General features: G+C 27.9%; 1 protein-coding gene across 3 annotated transcripts in view; it reads left to right on the forward strand.

The window, feature by feature from the left end:
• The window catches only part of LOC130669157 (neurogenic locus Notch protein), a 152709-nt gene that overhangs the window by 70509 nt on the left and 61015 nt on the right, over nucleotides 1–21185 (forward strand). For 2 of the 3 annotated variants that reach the window (XM_057471900.1, XM_057471901.1), the window contains exon 5: nucleotides 9075–9208. In XM_057471900.1, the coding sequence (XP_057327883.1) occupies nucleotides 9075–9208 (134 nt within the window). Of the gene's footprint in view, nucleotides 1–7377; nucleotides 8639–9074; nucleotides 9209–21185 lie in introns of those variants that run through there. The other variant, XM_057471902.1, reaches the window with a different exon arrangement.

Consider the following 21185-nt stretch of genomic DNA (forward strand, 5'->3'; position numbering starts at 1 on the left):
TTTACAAATTTTAAATGGGTGATTTATATATTTTTATTAATGTTGTTTTTTTATTTAATTTTAGTAAACTTTTTTTTAACAGCCCATTTTACCTCATATTAAATTTTTTTTTATAGAGGACTGGGTCATATTAATATTACGTTTGAGTATGAAACTAGAAATAGTAAAAAACAAAAAAAATGATACTGAAGTTAGCAGACATCGAATTATTTTTGGATTTTATTTTAGGCGGTAAATTTAAAAAGAAAAAAATTTGAAAAAATTGCACCTGTAGTTTTTTAAATTTTCTACATGTGCATATTTTTGGTTTTTATTTTTTTGTAATTGATTTGTTGAAAAAAAAATCCGAAACTTTTGAATTGTCTGCTAACTTCGGAATCATAAAAAAAATATTTTTTCTTAGCTGGCCTATTTTGCCCTTTTTTACACCAAAATCTTACATCATTTTTTTAATTATATTACTGAATCGTACACAAAAAAAGGGTTTTTTAGCGCAAAAAATTTTTACTCACCCCAAGAAAATTTTTACTTACCCTAGAAATTTTTTGCATTATCAATTGAAAACAAAAATTTTCTTGGGCCGAAAAAAACTCTTTTAGGGCGAGAAAAAATTTCTTGCGCCAAGAACTTTTTTCAAGTCCTAAAAAAATTTTTGTTTTCATTTCATAATGCAAAGTTTTTCTAACGCCAAAAAATTCTTTTTTTTCTGTATAAATACTCACTGATCCTCCTTTTGCATTACAATTTTTTATTTTGTCCTGTTCAAATCCATCAAAATTTGTTGAAGATTTATTTTTATTTTTTGTTGATTCAATAAAATTATGGCCATTTAAAATTTTAATTTCAGTTAAATTTTTCATTTTATCAGAATTAATTACAGATTCATTTTTATTTGCTGTCAATGTCCTTGATTTTTTTATCCATTCCAATGACTCCATTATAAATTCAGCAGGGTTTTTTAAATATTCCATTGATATATTTATCACTTTGAGTAAACTCATTTTAGATGAATGTACTTTTTTTAAATGCTCAGTTGAATTTTTATATTCGTTTGAAAAATTTTCTTCATAATTTGGCATCCCTTCACTATTTTTAATAATTGCAATAAGTAATGCAACGAAACTAATGATTACAATTTTTGACATTTTTAAAATTCAATGCAACAAAAAGAACAAAAATTCTTAAATGATTATAGACTGATTTTTTTCAACGTCTCGATACAATTGATAAAGAATACTAAAAATAAAAAAAAATAAAAACCCAATAAAATTTTGTTCGAGATCAAAATGATGGAGACGCTACATGACGTTTACTTATTTGTAATTACATTTTGATAATAAAATAAAAATAGTTGAGAATGATAAGAAACGAGTGAATCGGTAAAAAAATTTATACTGCCATTACTCATTTCGTCATTTATATTACAGAAAAAATTCATGTAAATAAAAGTAATAATAATAATAAAAATAAAAACTTGTTATATTATGAGGGTATTTACCTTAATAATATTCCTTACGTAATTTAATATTTAAAAAAATAATAATAAAAATGTCATATTCGTAATTTAAAATTGTCGCCTTGTATTCTACATTCATCCATATAATTACCATATAAATAAATCTAGCTAAAGTAACTCTATAAAAATTTAAATATAACAGTTTTACAAAATCAACTTTATATTTATATATATATATACATTAGGCAAGAATATAAAGATCAATGATAAATATTATAAAAATTTTAAACACAACAAGTTTTTATTTTATTTTGAAAACTAAAAAAATATTTAAATAATAAATATGAAAAGATTTTAATGCATTCATACATAAACTACCAGTAGTCTCCCTTTCTCTGCCGGGAGTCGATTTTATTTTTTTTTGTTGTCAATTTTTAAATATAAATTTAAATTTAGTAGTATTTTTACTTCAATTGAAGTCTTGTGAACAAGATTCAATTCATATTTCAAAAATTTTATTTTTGTCAGTTACTGTGCTTTGAAATTCGGCAGCCGTGTATAGATATGACAAATATATAGGGGAAGGGCGGGCAAAACGAGGTACCCCTGAAATTTTATAAAAAAAAATTTTTTTTTAAATGCTTTTTAAACATTTCGAAATTACTTTTGTAAATACAATTGAGCATTATTTTGAATTTTTTTCGTTAAACTTTTTCAAAATTTGAGTGTCAGTCGAAAAATGTTAATGACTTTTGTTTTATGATAAAAACTATTAAAATTTTTTTTTTTTTTATTTGTATCAATTAATCATGTAAAATATAATTTTTCTTCATGTAAATTACTTACAAAAAAATTTAATTTCATCAAATTCATTTAAATTCCAGAAATTTTTTTTTACGTTTTTTAGGGAGTACCCCATTTTTTTTTTTATAGTCATTTTTTGTAATTTTAAGTATTAGAATAAAATTTTAGTTTGAAGAATAATGTTGATAATTAATTATTATCAATTTTTTAAATGAGGTCCTCGAGTGTACCCGTAATCGCTCACTAAAAGTTGTGATGTACCATTACTCGATCAACACATGGCCCTATAGTCGCTCAAAGACAATATCAGTTAAACTATGATAAGTTTATTGATTTGGAAAATAATTTATAAATTATATTACTTTATTCTTTCATAATATAAAATTTCATGAATTTTAAAAATACAGTCGAATCTCGTTATGAGTCCGTCTACAGGGGTGTAGGGGAATATAATTCCAAGAATTCCTGTACCCCCATTTCTGTTATAAAATAATTTGATACATCGTATTTTAATATATTTCGATTCACTAATCATTATTTATCAATAATAATTCATTTAGTTGAAAATTTTTTTTACAAAAATCATAAAAAACGCATTAAACAGTTAAAGTGAGTGACTAATGGTACTGAGCATATAGGGGTTTTTACTTTAAATTAATTATTTTTAGTAAATTGTCTATAACTTTCAAAATATCAGAGCTACAATAATAAACATGAAAACCTTTTTTGTAGCAAATTAAATTTCCTACATTTTTTATTTGAATCATTTTCTTCTAAAACCTATAGATTTTCACAACGGTTTAAAAAAGTCAAAGCTCTCATTGATATTTCAAGTTAAAAAGGTTAATAGTGATGACAAGATTATTGAAAGTACCAATAATAATAATAATGATAATGAATAATATTGAGAGTTAAATATGTTATGAAGATAGTAACAAGTAGGTGAAGAGGGTAAAAATAAAAGATAATCTAAATAGGCGTGGGTAATTGATGCTTATGGACTATTTTATCTTTCAGGCGTGCCGATGTACCGCTTCTATCAATAATCGTGGCACACGCCCGTCAATAATAATTGACATCGCTTCACCTTTTTTATTTATCATTATTAATATTGTTTATAGGTCGTCATTATATATATGTATATATATTTTTTTTATTTACAATCTATAATTTGAATTAATTTGACCAAAGACGACTAAATCGCGGTTTTTGTTTGACTTAAATCTTCATGGCCGCGACGAGAGTTGACTCATTTATCTGCAACGGTATTCTATGAATTATTAATCCATAATTAAATCTACATGACAGATATTACGTATATTAAGTCACTGGAGTTTATAAAGTCGTTATCGAAAGAAATATGTGAGATTTATTCTTCTACTTATAAATAATTATTATTTTTTTTTACATCTATTAAGTCATTCATGTCTTCATGTGTCTGCAGATCTTGACCTTATATTTAAAGTTTCTCTTATTTTATATTTTAACGCAATGTTTGTTTAAATATTATTTATATTGACATATTCAAGGTGTCAGAATATGATGAAAAGAAATGATTTATTTTTTATTTATAGAGTTGCTAAATTAATTTTTATTATTTAAAAGCCTCTAACTTAAAAAATTTTTATTTCAAGCAAAAAGTCAAAGGGTCATTTTTTTCTTTAAATTTAATTCTCTATAAAAACAATCTCATATATTTTTTTCATATTTTTAATACTTGAGCCATAATTTTAATTTAAAGTTTGAAAACCCGACACTGGATTTTTTTTTTAAGTTCAAATTTAAATTCTAGCTAAAGTATTAATTTTACGTTCTAATGCAGAAGGACCTTTTTTTTAGATAATTTAATTTGCTACAAAAAAGTTCTTGATGACTTTTTTCGAGTATTAATAGTTCAGAAGCTAGCGTTTAAATTGATGCAAAAAAAATTTTTAATTTTTTGTCTGCTAATTAATTAATTGAAACCGCAGTAGTAATTAAAAAAAAAATATGAGAATCATGCGCCCGGAAAAACTAGAAAAAATAATAAATTCATAACATCGAAACAAGAACAATGATGACAATAAGTGACGTAATGATTATTGGGTCGCTTCAATTCAAACAATTACGGTGGGAAAGCGCTCGTTCCTGGGTTCCATTCCGTCAATAAGCGTATTATATTCCTACATTTATATTTCTTACACTTGGTTCACTCAATATTATATATTACGTCACGCGCAATAAACATCAAACATTAAACGCCTTTACCAATTTTTTTTAAATTCATTTTACCATACACCGATTTTACAAAACTACACTAAAAAAGTCATTAAAGAAAAACTTGTAACATAGAAATATTTAATAATACATAAATATATAAATATGAACCTTGTTGAATAATTTTCACGTTACATAGAAAAACTTTTTCCTAATACAAGAAAAAAATAAACATTCTATGTAAAGTAGAACGGAATTACGTGATTACGTTTACATATGTATATATATTTATATGGACTACTTATAAAAAATATTATTTCTCAACCGTATACAACTATTTATTTAATTACTGATTTTTTTTTATGTTTTATTTTTTTTTTATTCAATCACTTGTCCAGTGCGTGAGATATTTTCATATAAATAAATTACTTGAAAGAATTTACTTATTTAAATAATTAGATAATAATAATAATAATGAAAATTATGTAATTGTGACTGAGAAAAAAAAAATCGACAGTATTTATTATTTATATGAAATGTATTAATGCCTAAAGTAGCAAAAAAAATCCTGATGATATGAGTTCATATAAATCCACACTCAAAAAAATAAATAATGAATTTCAGTCAGATTTTCATTAATTTTTATTGTTTGAACAATAAACCCGCACCAAAGGTAATTCATAAATAATATAATATTGAAAGCGAAAAAGTATAAGAGTGATTCCCTAAAATATATTGATATGAAAAAAAAATAGTCACTCTTGATCTTTAAATTTTATTGTTTCAAATGATAAAATACTTCATCTTGCTATGTATAGGTACAGTTGCATCAGTAATTCTTTAGGTATAAATATATAAAAAATTATGCGCTTAAGATATACTTTCTACAATTTGAAGAAAGTACTAATTAAATATCACGTTGTATATAAAATCAATTGCTCGACATTGAAAATTTTATTTATCATACTGAATGTTTTTTTTACTTCTTTACTAATGTTCCAAGTAGCGAATGTTGATACTGAAACATTAAATTATCATAATTTCATTTTTTTATCTATAGCAAACAGTAATTTCTATTACTTGTAACATGATTTATTTCCATATTAACTTTAAATTTCAATATTTAAATTAAGATTATTACAATTTATTCTATAAAACCACGAAATTGCTATTTGAAATGATATTAAATTGTGACCACATTCGAAATTTTTAGCTGTCAATTATTAATTTTTATAATTCATTTTTTCGCGTGCAATATTTTTAAGACACATAATTAATTTGTGTGCAGCATAAAGTTTTATTATTATTATTTTTCATATTATAGAAGCTCATATTTTTATTTTTCGCAATTCAACATCATCTAATTTTTTTTTTTTTATTATAATTATTTTTCTTTTAAAAGCCGGCGAGGTAAAAAGAGGCCCTCAGGATGAGTGAAGGAGTTTTTAACGGCTGAGTATTAATTTTTACTTGTACCGCTAATGACAAAACTGGATCCATCGAGGCTTAATTACGAGCTTCGATCATGTTTCAGTCTAAAAATATAAAGCCTCTGAATAAGGGCCCAAGATAAATCTATAGCACCAAAAAAAGGACCCTTTGATCTATTCCATTTAATGCAAATCGAATTTAAAGGCTCGTATTTCGCTTTTTATCCTGCACATACATGATTAAAATAAATAATAATGAAAAAAAAAAAATAAATTATAATTCAAAAGGTACAGACGAATATACAAAGCAAAAAGAGTAAAGGAACAGGTCTTTCGCACGTCGGTAGCCATTAAAACTAGACACTGAGATCTTGATTGGCATAGGAAGCTCGATCGCGTGCCTAATTAATTAGCCCTACTAGGGGACAATAATTAATTATGTACACTGACAAAAATATATGTAAATAAATAAAACAATTTTTAATTAACTAATACATTTATATATAAAAGTTATAGAATTTAGTAATATGGCGCCAGTGGACACAAAAATCAGCATCCGTCCCTGTAACTGCCCAACGAGAAAAGAGAACTCTTGTCTGGTTTGAAAGCAAAGTAAAATATTAAGGCAAAGGGGGAGAGGACTATATAATATATAAGACTGGTTCTCTTCCATTCGCATCAGCCTGACATATTTTGTCGAGGCCAATTCGGCGTTCATCGCCAACGCCGTTTTACTTGTCTACTATTCATATCTTCTTCATTACAAAATATATATATATATATACGTAATATGAATCACTCGATCTTAAATTCGCATAAACATGTTACCCGGTTTATTTTGTCATTCTTGTTAATCACTTGAATCCTTACCACATGCTTCGAATGTTTAACATCACACTGTTGAGATGATAAATATTCAAATAATTTTTACATACATAACATACGTACCTACAAATGTTTAAGTTAAATGTATACAATATTAAATGTTTATAAATTTTTTTTACCGTTCAAATTTATGAGATATGAGAACCACCGTGATTGTGACTGTGTTATATATACATATATGTTATGCAGAACATTAAAAGACGACCCCGAGTTAACTTATAAAGTTAAGGGTAAAAACGTATCCATTCTAGTTACACCCCAATATGTACATAAAAAAAAAGCAGTTATAGGGGACGAAAGAATCCTGTCCATTATAAACCCCCTGAAAAACGCCCCCTGAAAACTTTTCACCCTACGCGCACCTTTTAATTTTTACTCTAGTTTATAATACTAACAAACAAGTGAAAATTAAATGTTAAGTAAAACTTAACCGACAATAACAAAGTTAATTTTATAAATTTAAATATTATAATGTTACAAAGAGGACTAAAGAGAGGGTAAATAAAAGTTAGTAGAGAGTAGGGATTGGGACTCAACTCCGAGGTTACCCGAAGAAAGACGAGCGCAGACGCGCCATCTCGTTGAAGTGCGCGGGAACGTGTCGCGTTAGTCGGTCTCGAAACCCCAAGCGCGTCACTTGCGTGTTGTTACGCTCGCCGGTTTTTAAATATTATTATTTTAAAATATAATTATTGTTTTTCAATAAGTCGATTTATTAATATTATAATATGACTTGACACTATTTAAATTAATAATTAATATTAACAATTAAATTAATTTAATTATAAAAGTACATCGTTCAAAACGGAGTTTAACTTTAGCGCCACTGGATAAATATTTAAAATTTACATGATTTGGATAAAAGTGACAGATGTGCAGTGTTTAGTTATTGATATTTGACATTATTAATAACTATTTTTATTATTGCAACTATTATTATCTTAATAGTGTACGTAGTGTGTGTTCGACCCCCGTTATAACTATCATGGATACCACGTTGATACGTTGTAATACAGGATAAAGGCAATTTGAACGAGTTTAGGTGCCTCGAGAGAGAAAATAAAAAAAAACACACATATATACACATATACATATATATTAGTGAGTGAGATTATACTCAGTATCATCTCCATTCTATCGCATACGACAGTTATAAATTTAAATGTGAGTGAGGGATAAAGTGAAAAAAAAAAAAACGCTGTGTGATAATTGTAATTTTTTTAAATTGACCGCCATAAGTTAAAAATAATAATTTTCCGCGCGTTGACGCGGAATTGAAAACCGTAAAAACGGATAAAAAGTAAATTGTACAATTAAAAAAATATAAATAAAAATGTTGAGGCAGTACCGATTCGGAACATGACAGTTCCGATATAAATTGAGAGTAAAGAGAATTTTGTTAATTATAAATAATTATTACGATATATTAATATAAAAAATAATAATTAACAATACAAAGATCTCGTGCCTCGACTGTGATAATTTATAATTATATTTTATTTATTAAAATAGTGCAATTTGGATGTATACTTGTGGTGACGGTGCAATATCAATTTATAAATAATTAAATTAATTTTTATTATTATTATTATTGATTATTAATAAAATATATTATTATTTAAAATTGATGTGCAGTGAAGTGAAGTGATAAATATATAACGGTGTAGATAATATAAATATATTATTTTGATATTTATTGATTGAATGTTAAATGCAGTTTTGTGTTAAACCCCCAGGAAATGGAATTAATTGTGAAATTATTTGAAATATGAGGAATATCTTTTGTGGATTATCTTGTTGCTCAAATTATTATAAAAATGAGTCTCAAGATTTTATTTTTACTTCTTCTCTTCGTCGTCAATTCGAGGTTCGATTTTATTTTATTTATTTGAATTTAAAAATTTAACCGCCAAAATCTATATCTTATTTTTAAAAATTATTTATTTGAATAAAAATGAAAGAAAAATGAATAATTTTTTATTTAATGTCGAATATGAAACTTGTGAGAAAAATAATAAAAGTTTGATATATTTCCATTGATTTGTTGAGTTTCACGTTAACGGATATTGTACAGAAACTCGATATATCCCATGCGATATCTTTCGACATGTGATATATATCTGCATATTAAAACAATCATTGTATTGTTTGTTGAATTAAATTAACGTCGTTCCGGTTATATTGATACTAATCGTATTTTCATTATTATTTATATATATTTATATAATCCATAATCCCTTGTTTATAATACTGATTTAATCATATTATAAATTATTAATATAAATTTAATATTTTTTGTTTAGATGCATCTGCGATTCGGGATACACAGGACAAAACTGCGAAAACGAATACATACCGTGTGATCCAACACCGTGTGTAAATGGTGGATCATGTCGCGAATTAAATGAACTTGAATACGAATGTCACTGTCCAGAGGGTGAGTAAATAAATATTTTATTTTTAAAAAAATAAGACACTTGGTATCGAATTCCCGCCGTGAGGATTGAGTGAAATTAAACTTATCTTGTTAAATACCCAATTGATTTAATAACAAATCGCTTTCTTTCGACTTTTGAGTAATGGAATTTCACCAAACCGATTAATTGTACTTTTTTTTAAATTCATCATTTCTCTTTCCAAATATGTATCGGTCAATTCCCACGGATCTTTGCCTTGAACTCCTTTCATATCTGTTACTCTCACGCACTGTCTAACAATTAAACGGATGCGCGTGTCTCATTTATGTACAAAAGATGACGGAAAGTATATAACATATACATATACATATATATAAAAAGATACTTTATATTATTTTCTTCATAAAAATACCATTTGATTGAAAGTGTTTCAATCTACACTTTTTTTCTTTACTTTCTTCCGTATTTTTATTCTCGCGCCATAAAAAAATATGATCCTGAAATTGACAGACAATCAACAATTTTCGGATTTTTTTTTCTACACATCAATTATATAAAAAAAAAAAAAAAATATGCACATTTAGGAAATTAAAAAAATTGTAGGTGCAATTTTTTCAAATATTTTTTTTTTATAATTTATCGTCTTGGAGAATAATCCAAAAATTATTAGACGTCGGCTATTTTCAGTATCATAAAAAAATTGCAAATCTACTTTTCAAAAATTTATTTATCAAAAACAAGTTAATTATTTATTCAAGCTTTTAACTAATCTCAAACTAACATCAACCAAAAATAAATGACACATAGTATCAAACAAACCTCAACAAAATTCCGGAAATCCCTAATCCCTTTTAAGTATTAAGGAGAATAAAAAAAAATCAAGACCCTTCTTGTCAAAATTCAAGATAAGTACTATACTTTCCAGTCTGCTTAACGTCAAAATTCCCCTATCATCTTAAACATCAAACACGTCTTTTTAACGTCTCGGGTTCCTTGCCATGGATCACATCATCTTCTATCTAATCCAATCCAATATAATATACAATAATATCTTATACTAAAATCCCCACTACCACAAAAAAATAAACTAAATCCATAACATTGTGCTTGTCCGACACACGCATGATAAACGGTAGTCGCGTTCATTTACTCATATGTGTATTAAATAGTGGGAGAGAACGATTACCCGGAGTAACAGGTACACTCAACAGGGTCGCTCGAGTATTTCATTACACGCGCAACGAGGTGGATGGTTAATTCGTATCCTAGGGTCACTCTACCGTAGCTTCTTCTCCTACACACTGACTTACACACACTCCTACGTACCCCTCACACTCACCCAACACACATATATGTATATAAATCGCACAGTACAATGCGTTTTGTCATACAAATGTTTCCCAGGCGAACCACAACCATGGCGACCCCACCTTTACATTTTTTTTTCTTACCTTAGTCTTTATTTCTCCAAGTACTTTTTTTTCTTACAACCCATTATACTTAATATATATTTTTTTTTAATAACAACAACAATATTTATCATATTATTTTACTGTTTATTTTTATTAGTATCTTAATAAACACTTCGCTTGCTATAGACTCAGATAAAATGAGTCCAGTTGCGTTGGTTTGATTTTTTTACACCATGTAAATATAATATTTATCCTTGGAACGGTTATTTGCTGGGTCTTTTTAATGGTCAATTTAGTGGATAGTGGATAGAAAAACCGGTGTATGGTGACGATCATTTTCTTTTATTATTTCTTCTCTTTACAACTCGTCGTTTGGTATCATATCGTATCGTATCGTATCATATCAGAGAGTAAGTGGTAAAGAAGATACTTAACTTTTAAAATATCACAGTGGATGTCAATATCTGGAAGTAATTGCCGTATGATAAACTCGTAAAAGAGTGTGAGCTGGATATTTAAATAGTAGTAGATTTTAAATGTGTAGCTTTCATGAAGGAATTCAATGTTTTGAATATTATTTTGTCGCTGTAGGAGTTTCTGTAAATTTTTACTTGAATTTTAATGGTTCAATTTGTAGCTCTGAGTTTAGTTTCCGAGTTTTCTTAAGCTGTTATTATGTATATTTATACATTTATATGTAATACTTGTTGAATATTTATGTACAAAGATGTAAAAATTCTTGAGTTCTGGGATTAACTTTTACTCGTTAAATTTTTAAATAAAAATTAGTGTATTTATATGACGTTAACAAGATCAATGAGACTTTAGTAATTAGAAATCGAACTGATTTTAAATAATTAATTCACGTAAATTAGTCGCTATTTATTTGTTAATTAGAACTATTTTATTTTTAGAAAGTTTTAATTTATTTAAAATTTTTTTAAATGATTTTTAGATTATAAATCATAAACTATTAACTTTAGGTATCTGAGTGTCGAAAACTTTTTTGTAGAAAATTTAATTCTCTACAAAAAAGGTTTCTTTTAATTTTTTCATATCTTTGATAGTTTACTCACAATTTCAAGTTAAAAGTTTCAAATCATAAAAATTGGAGTAAAATTTTTTATCAGCTTTTGAAACAAAAATTCTGAATAAATTTTAAAGTTTACATAAAAATATAAAAGGACTTTTTTTTTTGTAAATTTAAATTTTTTTATAACTTTTTTTGTCTAATGTCAGTAGTTTCAAGGCTACGGTTATTTAAATAAAATATTTATTTTAAATAACATGATACTGAAGTTAGCAGACGTCTAATAATTTTTGGATTTTATTTTAGACAGTAAATTATAAAAAAAAAAAATTTGAAAAAATTGCACTTGAGAGTTTTTTAAATTCTCTACATGTGCATATTTTTATTTTTGTTTTTTTTTTCTGATTGATTTGTTGAAAAAGAAATCCGAAAATTTTGAATTATCTGCTAACTTCAGGATCATGAAATAACCGTTTAAAAAAATAAATATAATGGATATTATTTGAATGGTAATAACAGTAATAGTTGAGAATAAATTCCAAGACAATTGATATCCATTTCAAGGTATTGAATCCCGTGAATCCAATTCGCGATGAGCAAATGGTGAAACTAGGGTGGTCAGGAAAGTAGTCGGTGTGCTTTAAGTCGTAAGAAACTAACTCCACCTCACAGTAGATGGATCCCATTGCCTGTCGATAAACATTCCTTTCCTTTCCTTTCCTTTCCCTACTATCCAATATACCCGTACTATAGCCTCAACTTACATACAAATAAAAATTTACAGTACACATTCATACATAAATACATATACATATATACATACATACAACAGAAAGTACACTCAGAACTCAGATGCTGTCTCAAGTTCTATTCGTTGCGAATGTAACAGACGTGTGGACTCGTATACAGTATATTCTCTTACTACTTAGCTCTTTCTTCTCTTCAATCTCAACTCGTGGCATAGCAACTAAACAACCAACAACACAACATAACTTTATACATATATAATACCTTTTCTTTATTTTATATTATACGTCGTAGAGTACTCTTACTCTTTACTTCCCTAGTACATTGTAGTATCTTGTAGTGTTGTATATCGTCTACGTACCTATTGCCTATTCCCTATTCCACTAGAAAAAAAATTACTATTTCATACATTCTATCAGCTTTGTTAAGACAGTACATATATATACGTCTATCGAGGAAGCAAACCGGGCGGTGGTTATGCGCCCGCGCTTAGATTTATGTCGTTGCGCGAGCATAAACTGCGTAGCACAGAGAACAGGCGATCAGGATTATCGAGACAGTGGTATCACTTGTTAAAGACCGCCAACTTTTACTATACATTGTTTATTTCAATTCTTATTCACTGTGAAAAATTGCAAGTTCAGAGTTATTACGAATTTTATTTCAATCTAAATTTACTCTGTCACCCGGAATTTTTGAGTTGTAAAAAAAATCACCCCGCATACGGAGTTTTTTTTCTAGCGAATTTATTTTAATCTGCATTCACTCCGATCCAGAGTTTTACTCCTTGTTCTTCATTTTCTTTTCGAAAATTTATTTTTTTTCGAATCAAATTCTCATTTTTTTAGTAAAATTACATGTGGGGCAAAAAATAAAAGCTTGTGATCAATAGATTTTTAAAAATGAAATTTTTGAATGCTAAAAATAAAAAAATTTTGTTAATAGCGAAAGTATTAGTTTTCAATGACTTTCTCACGTGTTTCTTCCTGCCAGCACCTTACTAACAACCATCAGTCTGTTCTTCCGCCACTTATGTATAGTTTGTGTTAAATTTGAAATGCAGCATCATAAATATATACATATATATATGCAGAAAATACAATGGACAATACAATAGCAATCTTAAACCACTGAATTGTTTCTTAAAACACCCGCAAGGTTTCCGTGACGTCGTCAGGACAGTGACGGATAATCGTTGTGCAGAAATACATAAACTTTAGCAAAGCAAATCATATAGTTTTAGTTCCTCTTCTTTTATACTTATCCTGTTTGTTATTAGTCTTCCGCTGGCCAAGGCTTTATATAATATAATATCGTAACATAGAATACTATAGGGCATGATATCGGTATCATGGGTGGTATGAATAAATATTTAATAAATTTAAAAAAATACCGCGTGGGTTGTAGAGTAGAGAGAAAGAGAACCAGATCTGTATTATTGTATCATATATATTTCTTGGTCTCTTTATACATTAGGAAGTATATGCTCCATTATATATTTTATACTCTATAGTTGTACAGTCCAGGATCCAGTTACATCTTTATAGTTGAGTAGATGGTGATGATTATGATGAAAAAGATTTTTATTTTCGTTTGATAAAATTTTTTTTATTTTTATGAGTAAAGAAGCCGTGGAGAAAAGTACGTCTACTTATTTATCCGTTGTTAAACTATTACAGTAGCTATAGAGTACAGAAGTTTAGTGCGCGGTATATAAGATACGTAAAAGTATGTGCCTAGAAGCTACAGTGATTTTGCATACCACGCAGACAAGAGAGAAAATAAGTCTTAGTCGAGAGTATTAGTACTGAGGGTACTGAGGTACAAAAGTATACTTGGTAGCAGTCTTGGTATTAGTTATTTTCTTATACTATACGCTCCCTCATACCGTCGTGTGTATTATATATACCGGTAGTTGGGCTGTGAACGTGACCTTAGCCTCGGAAGTTACCTCCTGGGGCGAGGAGTATATTCTTCGCCTCCATCGTCCACTTTTCACGTGACGCACTTGCATGAAAATCCCACGAGATATTTATTATTATTATCATTATCATTATTCTCATTACCTTAAAAAAAAAAAAAAAAATTTTTAAAATTGACCATTTAATAAAAATTAAAATTTGCATAATTTTATAAAAATTTTAACTGGTTATTAATTTTTCGACCTTGAATTTTTATTATTTTTAAAATCATAAACTTGTTCAGGTGTGACAAAACTTGTCTTTAAATTATAAATTATAATTTATTATTAAATTTATTTTTATTGATATATATGTTGAGGATAAGGAAGTAGCCATTTACCATTATGTTAAGGCTACTTATGAATTTATATGTTTTGTGTGTTGATAATGATTAAGTATTAATAATGGTAGTATGGTATAGGAATAGTAAAATTATAATAAGAAGATACGTATTTGCATTATATGTACAAATGTATATAACCAGCGCGATTACACCCCAGCTGGGCAGTAACATCGATATAAATCTGGATTAATTCAATGCCTCGTCGAATCTGAATAACGATCAGGAATTATTTGCATATATATTGGCATTGCCCAAGACCTTCACGTGTCTTTCTTTTACCTTCACTTATGATATTCACTCATTTTTCCTCATTATTTATTTTATTATTATTTTCCTTTTTAATTCTTAAGTATTATATTATTTTAATTTTGTCATTAATCAATTTTTCATTTTATTGTTTTTTATATTTATGTATAAATATTTAACTACAAACAATACGCGCACGAAAATGAATTATAAAAATTAACAATTTATATCAATATATTTTAGAGAATCACTCTTATACTTTTTCGCTTTCAATATTATATTATTTATGAATTCCCGGATCAAAAATAAAACTTGATTCAGGCTCGCTTCGTCTTATTTTCTTTTGAAGTTATCGATTTGCCGACGATTTTTTTATAAGATCTCGACTTTTTCGACTTAAATTTAATTTTTTTCAACTTTTTGAACTTTTTTCATCTTAGTTTCAACTTATTCGTCTTTACTTTGAGCACGATAGTCATTCACATTACTTTTGACTTGCTAAACCAAGTCGAAAAAAAGTCATTTATTCGCCTTACTTTCACCTTAATATATAAAAATTATTTCACCTTAGTTCTGACTTTTTCGACTTATAATTTAAGTCGAATAAGTCTACATCAAGTCAGTTTCGACTTGATTTAGACTTTTTCGCCTTACATTTTAAGTCGAATAAGTCTAAACCAAGTCAATTTCGACTTGATTTAAACTTTTTCGTCTTAAATCGTGACTAAGTAAGCCAGTTAAGTCTAAACCAAGGAGAAAACTTAATATATTTCATACCTCCGTAAAAAAAAGTCGAGTTTGTCTTGTGAAAAACGGCTCCAAATTTCGACTTGGTAAACCAACTCTAAATCAAGTTTTATTTTTGACCCGGATAACCTTCTTTAATGCGGGTTTATTGTTCAAACAATAAAAATTAATGAAAATCCGAATGAAATTTATTATTTGTTTTTTTTGCGTGTAGTTAAAAATATCTTTGGAATTTTTAGTCTTAATACTATATAAAGGAAATGATATAAATATAAAGTAAGGATTATTTGCAGCAGCAACATCTGAAGTATCATTGTAGTGTAGATAAAAACAATAGCCCTGCGTGGTGCCAGTACGTGGGGTTTTATATAAATATATATATATAGATACTATATAATATACGGTGACTGTCCAACGCTCGCAAGTAGTTACGTTAGTTGTTTTTACTGAGGTCATATCCCGTTGAAATCCCTTGACCTCTGGCTTCGGCGCCTTCGTGTTCCCATAAACGTGGTCCGGGCTGTTTTTGTAAACTTAAAACTCGTTTAACTCACCATTATACTTAAATATATATATATTATATTTTTTAAGTCTATATTAAATTTAATAAATAAATTTTTATTTTAAAAAATTATATATATATACTCGGTATATATCAATTGGCCTTTTGTTTTTCAATGGACTACGGATAAATCTCGACTATCTTCCGCGTCATCTTTTATAATTTTTTTTTTTTCATTGTCGAGGTCAGATTATTGCTCCCACTCTTTTAAGTCTTTCTCTTTTACTCAAATAATATATATATGTATACATGTTTAGTGTACTCGAGGTTATTCGCTTACAGCGTAATTTCATTATTTCGCGATGCAAAAGATAGTAAGATCGTTAGGCAAATGGGGAAACCGAGTGACCCTAGTATATATTATCATTTTAACTCAAGATTTAAGATATTCTTTAAAAAAAAGGGTTTGGGCGCAATATTTATTAATAAAATTCTTCCATGACTACGTAATGTCTACACAGTATCAAGTAACCAAGTCTCAGTCTTACAAATGAATCTTCAGTACTCATTACTACCGACTACTGACAAATTGTCCAAGTAGCCAGTAGTCTGACACGCACACGCGTCTTATCATGAATCATCATCCCACGAGGTTTTATAATAACTCGAGTTTAATTGCGACAATGTCTTACGCGTTAATATTACACATATGTTTGAAATTAATGATTAAAAATACTTGCCGTCTTTCATCAAGGTTTCAAATTAAATTTAATCGGTAGCTAATTAGCGAATTAAATGAAGAGGACACCGTTAATCTCGTCATCGAGGACCACGTTTTCTTTGCTCCAACTATTTATTTGCTATCTCTTCTATACCCAGTAATACAACTACCCCTGTGTCGTTACCTTTCTTATACTCCCCCACTTCTTAATATATATATACATATATATATTATCCGCGATATCTTGAGAGAACTATCGGTCCCTATTAGAAGCTACAGCATCTTAGGAAGTTACTAACGTGGTTAATTTTTTTTCTTAAATATATATATTGAAGCTTGGACATTTAATTGGAACACGATTTTGACCCTTGAAAACCCTAGCGACAATATTTTTACTTGTATTTTATATAAAAACTAAAAAAAATTCATATATATTTAATTAACATTAATACAAATAATAATTTATTGTCTTATCTACTTATATATTTAAATATAATAAATTATTTACTTTATTTTGACAGTAATAAATTATAAATTAATTCAAATGAAATCAATATCTATACAAAATATTCAAACCAATTTATTACTTGTCATTAGATAAAAAAAAAAAAAAAATTGATTTGCTGTATTAAGATTTAAAATAAAATAGATTTAGCGAAATACTTTGATTTAACGAACGATAATCCTCAAGTTGTCAAGAATTTATGTTAACCAAAAATAAAGTATAAATTAAAAGACATTTTGATGAATCGAACTTGGAGTCCCTGTCGGAATTTATTCTGTAACGGTTTCCGTTAACCCACGCGTTTAACCGCGAGATGCATAGGTCAAGGGATAGAAAGAGTTAGATAAATAAATATACGCGTTAAATAGATAAAGACAAAGCAGTAGTAAGAGACGGGTATAAGCAAGTAGTATAACCAAGTTGTTGTATCGACTACATATATATAATACATACATATACATATAAGCAAATCAGAGATTTCTGTATAGTTCTCTCTCATGCGTTCTATTCGAGAAAACTTTTCCGTCGATCTGATTTATTTGCTGTGTTCTGTTGCTTGCTCGACGTTCTTTCTACTATACTATTTCTATCGTACGTTTTATAAAAGAGACTTCCGAGATGCAGATATACCTCCCACCTCCACCCCCGCCCTTTTACATCACATCTCTCTTACTTATTTTCTTTGTAATCCACCGACTTTAATACACTCCTCGAGTCTCCTTTACTGGCTTTACTTCATCGATACTATACTATATATATTCCAAGATTCTTATATATATGTATATATATTTTATACGACCGAGAAGAGACCAAGTTTAAGTCTTTTACTGCGATTTACACCACGAGATCTCTATCTACCTTAATTACCAGATATTCTTAACGACTTACTCCAGCATCATTCGATAAAGTTGTCTGGAACATTTTTTTTTTAAGAAAAATAATTTAAAAGGAAATTTTTTAATGTCGAAAAAAAAGGGAATTTTAAGGTTTAATGAGTTTTATTTTTTAAGCTTGTGAACAAGTAGGAGGTGGTGGAGGTTGTACTTATATATGTGTACATTAATCATGTAGTGAGACAGTGAGAAAGCCGGCGCATAATGCGTTGCGTAGATTTATTTATCATAACGTGGACACGTAAGTCACTCGGCAACTTGTTTGGCATCCATGTTTCTTCTTATTCTTATTACATTTAGTTTTATTTCTCTTGTCTCATTTTCATTTATTCTTATTGCATTATAACATACCATTAAATAATTACATATATATATTCTTTAGAATATTCACTGACATATTTTTTAATTTTAATTTTTATCCAAAAAACTAACGTCCAAACAATTTATTGCAAACACTTGGATCTGAGGATTTTTTTTTTAAATTTGAAAATTTCTTTCGATATATTTTTATCGCATTTTTAATAGTAGGACCGGTGATAAAAAAAAATTAAAAATAAACTATAAAAAAATATTTTTTAATCTTCTAAGTAATATCCCGTCTAAAATAATAAAGTTTGAGTTAAAATGAACATAAATAATTTTTTAGTTTATTAAATTTCATAAAAAAATGATCCTATGGGCCATTAACGTAAATTTAATAGTTTAAATGTTACAGCCGTTTGAATTCCTCAGTGAGTCATATTTAATTTCAATAAATGATAAATAATATTCATAATTCATAATATATAAATATATATATATTTCCTAAAGAATACTAACGATTTATAAATGAAAGAGAAAGGACGTTGGATGTTTCTATAGATACTAAAAAATAATAGAAGTAGTAATTTCTATGTAAATTTATTCACAACAGAGAGAAGGATATTGGGGTATCGTAAACACGAATATTCAGCATCACTTAAATATTTATATTTTTATTTTATCCATAACAAAAAATAAATATAATCAATCGATGATAAAGCAAAAGCTTTTAGTTGAAAAAAAAATTATTACGTGCAAATGAATCCTAAAAAATAAAAATAAAAAACAATGTAGACAATTTCCGGTAAATTAGTTATGCTTTTTCTCAAACTTTAAGTATAAGAGCCTTTTCATCCTCTTCATCTTCATCTTCATCTGGTTCTCTTGATGTTTTTCAAGGGTAAGAGTGAGGAGAGGTTATAAGTGCCCTCACATGTGTCGGTCGGTCAATTTACTTTTACTTAACTTTAGAACAAAGCTACTTTTTATTTTTATTTATTTATTCACTCAGTCATCTTATACCGACATAACTTTTATCCTCTCTCTCTGCAACTTGATTTAACTTTAAGCGGACTTAGAGTCTGCAAGTCACGAGGCACTCCTTTACTTACAAATAAGTTTCGTTGTACTGTAGAGTTTGCTTTAAAGGAGGAGCTTAAATCCATTTTTCACCTCGTGCTAAGATCCATCGTCTCTTTGACACTTTATTACTCACGCCTTTCAGTCAACTATCAATCTCTGATCAATATCTATTATTCAATATCAAATTATATATGTACATATTTTTATTGTAATATCGGCGCTAAATTTTTATTGACCTCAACATTTTTTTTTTCCTGCTTGAAAATAATTATTTAACCGTTAACCGAAAAATAAAAAAAAAACACATAAATTAGCGACTACATAATCAGTGAAATATTTTGTAATAATAAAATTACCGTAATTACATCAGGTAGTTTGGGCAAAAAAAACACGCACGTTATTAAATTGCTGAGATTGTGGGTTAAATTAGTGTTAAAGAACATAATAATTAGTGACTTAAATTAATTTTTTAAATAATTAAATTTCTTTTCGCAAAAAAAAAAAAATATTTAAATTAAAAATAGACAATAAGATGTCGCAAGTGATTATATATTCCTCGATACCCTCAAAGTACTCCCACTATATTTTCTATTGACTAAACCGCGACTGTCACCTCACTTTGAAAGGTGGAAATCCGCGTGCAGATATAACCGGCTATAGCGAGGTAAGATTACCAAGCGATTCTTCAACTCGACGTTTAACCTGAGTGGGAGGTCGCGGAGTAGCTCGCTGTGGAGGGGGAAGAGGGGGTGGGGGCTCAGTTGAATGCCGTGGAAGGGCTTTAAGAACGAAAGAGAAAAAGATAAATAAATAAAGAAAGAGAGAGAATGAGGTAAAGAAAAAGATCACGATGCTAAAGGGGGTCCCACCCACTCTAGTGGGCCCTCTCCAGAGGACTCGTGACCACCTCGGGCTGATATGTCGAACCGAAACCCTTGCTTTTCTCCTTCATCTCTTTTTTTTTTATTTTATTTCTTTCTCGAATATTTCCCATGACTGTGTTCCCTATGACTTGCTCTTTGTAACACAAATATATATATATATATATATATATATATATATATATATATATATATATATATATATATATATATATATATATATATATATATATATATATATATATATATATATATAACTTAGTAAATTATAATAAATATTTATTATTTTATTTTATTTTATTTATAAAATCAATATTAAATAATAAATAATATTGATTTATGAGTATTTAATTTACAAGGGCCAGGTTTTAGTTAACTGACGCATTCACACGCCCTCTCACGATCTCATGATGTCTATTGAACACTAGTAATGTTTAAGTATCAGGATAACGATTTAAACATATATATATATTGTCTTACTTTAACTCTCACTTTGTCTCATTTCTTAGCCAACTTAATATAAGACAAACTCGACTATTCGTGCCTTTACTATGAGATTCTTTAATCTAGACTACAGACTACTTTAGACTTTAAGTGAAATTCTTATAATCTATTTCAATCGGATG

The sequence above is a fragment of the Microplitis mediator genome, chromosome 5 (genome assembly GCF_029852145.1).
Source record: "Microplitis mediator isolate UGA2020A chromosome 5, iyMicMedi2.1, whole genome shotgun sequence".
Taxonomy (NCBI): Eukaryota; Metazoa; Arthropoda; class Insecta; order Hymenoptera; family Braconidae; genus Microplitis; species Microplitis mediator.